This window comes from Cyprinodon variegatus, unplaced genomic scaffold (assembly GCF_000732505.1).
Source record: "Cyprinodon variegatus isolate N-32 unplaced genomic scaffold, C_variegatus-1.0 Scaffold995, whole genome shotgun sequence".
NCBI lineage: Eukaryota > Metazoa > Chordata > Actinopteri > Cyprinodontiformes > Cyprinodontidae > Cyprinodon > Cyprinodon variegatus.
Genome location: NW_015151448.1, coordinates 199,514 through 201,321, shown reverse-complemented (window position 1 = coordinate 201,321; position 1,808 = coordinate 199,514). Strand labels below are relative to the sequence as shown.

The following is a 1,808-nucleotide window of genomic DNA, read 5'->3' as shown; positions in this document are numbered from 1 at the left end:
CCAGAGTGTTGTTCAGCATGGGGGTGAGTAGAAAATGAAGGCTAATCATGTTTTGGGTGTACTATTCCTTTAAGAGCACTCCGTTAATGAGGTAACCGTCAGCAGGTGTGTGAGGAGGCGGACCAGAACCAGGCGCCTCCTGCAGGTGGAAGGGAGAAAAACACAAAAACAAACACAGACAGGAGTCCTGACAGTACTGAGTTCAACACCTTATAATATTACTGGTTGCTAATTGTTTTTTTTTTTTTTTAAGTTGAATCAGTATTTGTTTTAATAACCAATTTCACTGATTCAACTGAAAGAGACACTTTGCAAAAAGGCAAGTGTCTGATAAAAAAATGAAAGATCTTAAAACACCTTAGTAACAATAACAGGTTTTACTTTAAAAAAAAAGTGATAGACTGGAAATAAATAAATCAAATTATTCAACCTCTGGGAGGTTGAATAATTCTATTTAATGGACTTGGTTTGAAAATGTTTTTAAAGAACTGAGATTAAACGAAAAGTATCTCCAGTATATTTGGGATAAATCAGATATCTGCATAATCTGCATCTCCATAGGAAGTCTGCGCCTGAGCATCAGTTGGTGTTGGAACAGGACAGCAAAGCTTTTCATAAACAGCTCTACTATTCAATCAGAAAAGTTTAAGCCAACCTTTTGGGATGCAGCAGCCCTATGGGTCACTAGTTTAAAGATTAATTAAATGAGTTTATGTAACAGCAGCTGTAGAGTTAACTGCCTTTAGAAATGTTAGCACTCCTGGATGCTAAAGTTGGTGGATTTACTTCAGGTTTGAGTCCTAAGACAAATGAAAGCTCTTTGCATGTGTCCAATCCTCCACTTTGCAGTTTTCCCCCCATCCTGCTACATGCATCAGTCATCACTGATATGATTAACCAGCTGGAGCATGGCCGTAGGTGACTGGGCTGCGTCAGGATCCTTGACATCCTCTTTCCAAGTACGTCTCTCTCCTCACATTAGCTGCCATCCTTCGAGATGCTAAAGATACGGAGTAAACATGTCTTTCCTTCAAATAAAGTCACTTCGTGGAAAAAAATTATCAGGGTTTTATCTTAATGACAGTTTAAGCCTTGAGGTTGGGACTTAATTGCTGCTCAGAACATCCTTTTCATCACCAAGGCCGGATACATCTTTTGAAAAACCCGCTGAACTCAGCATTTTTTTTTAAGTGCAGCTAACCAGTGACTCTCACTAACTATATAAAAACCCCTTCAAGTTTGTTCAAAACGTCACAACCCAGCCAGCCTCACTTGTTGTAACTTCTACGCCTTTTCTTTGGGCCTCGGCTGACCAACCATCTGCACGTCATACAATGGCTGCTGCTAAATTGCTGCTGGTGGTGCTGCTGGCCGCAGCGTATCCAGCCCAGGCGCAGGACAGGATTAAGATGTGCGGGCGAGAGCTGATCCGTCTGGCCGTGTCATCCTGTGGGAACTCTCGGCTGAGGAGAAGCATCCTGGACACAGAGCTGAGCCAACAGCAGCTCACCGCTGGCTGTAAGTCCTCTGTTTTATTTAAAAAATGTAAGATGCTTTCTGTGAAAGCCCATTTCCACTGTTTAAGATACTTAAAAAAATGGCACACTGGAAAAAATAATGCAACCGCTTTTGGCCTTTACTTAATCATATTAACTTACTTTAACACAATTGTTTCATGTCCTACCCTGCTAACATGAAACAATTGTGTTCAAGTAACTAAATATGATCAAGTAAATGCCAAAAAGGGCTGCATTATACACTGCAAAAAATGGAAATGTAAATAAGTCATTTTTTCTTAAACTAAGTGC

At 40.4% G+C, this 1,808-nt stretch overlaps 1 protein-coding gene across 1 annotated transcript in view; it reads left to right on the top strand.

Annotated features, from left to right (window-relative positions):
* The first annotated feature begins 1,309 nt into the window (after nt 1-1,309).
* The window catches only part of LOC107100642 (relaxin-3-like), a 1,729-nt gene continuing 1,230 nt past the window's right edge, over nt 1,310-1,808 (top strand). The window contains exon 1 of the mRNA XM_015399213.1: nt 1,310-1,518. Coding sequence (XP_015254699.1) covers nt 1,335-1,518 — 184 coding nt within the window. The 5' untranslated portion in view covers nt 1,310-1,334. The remainder of the gene's footprint in view (nt 1,519-1,808) is intronic.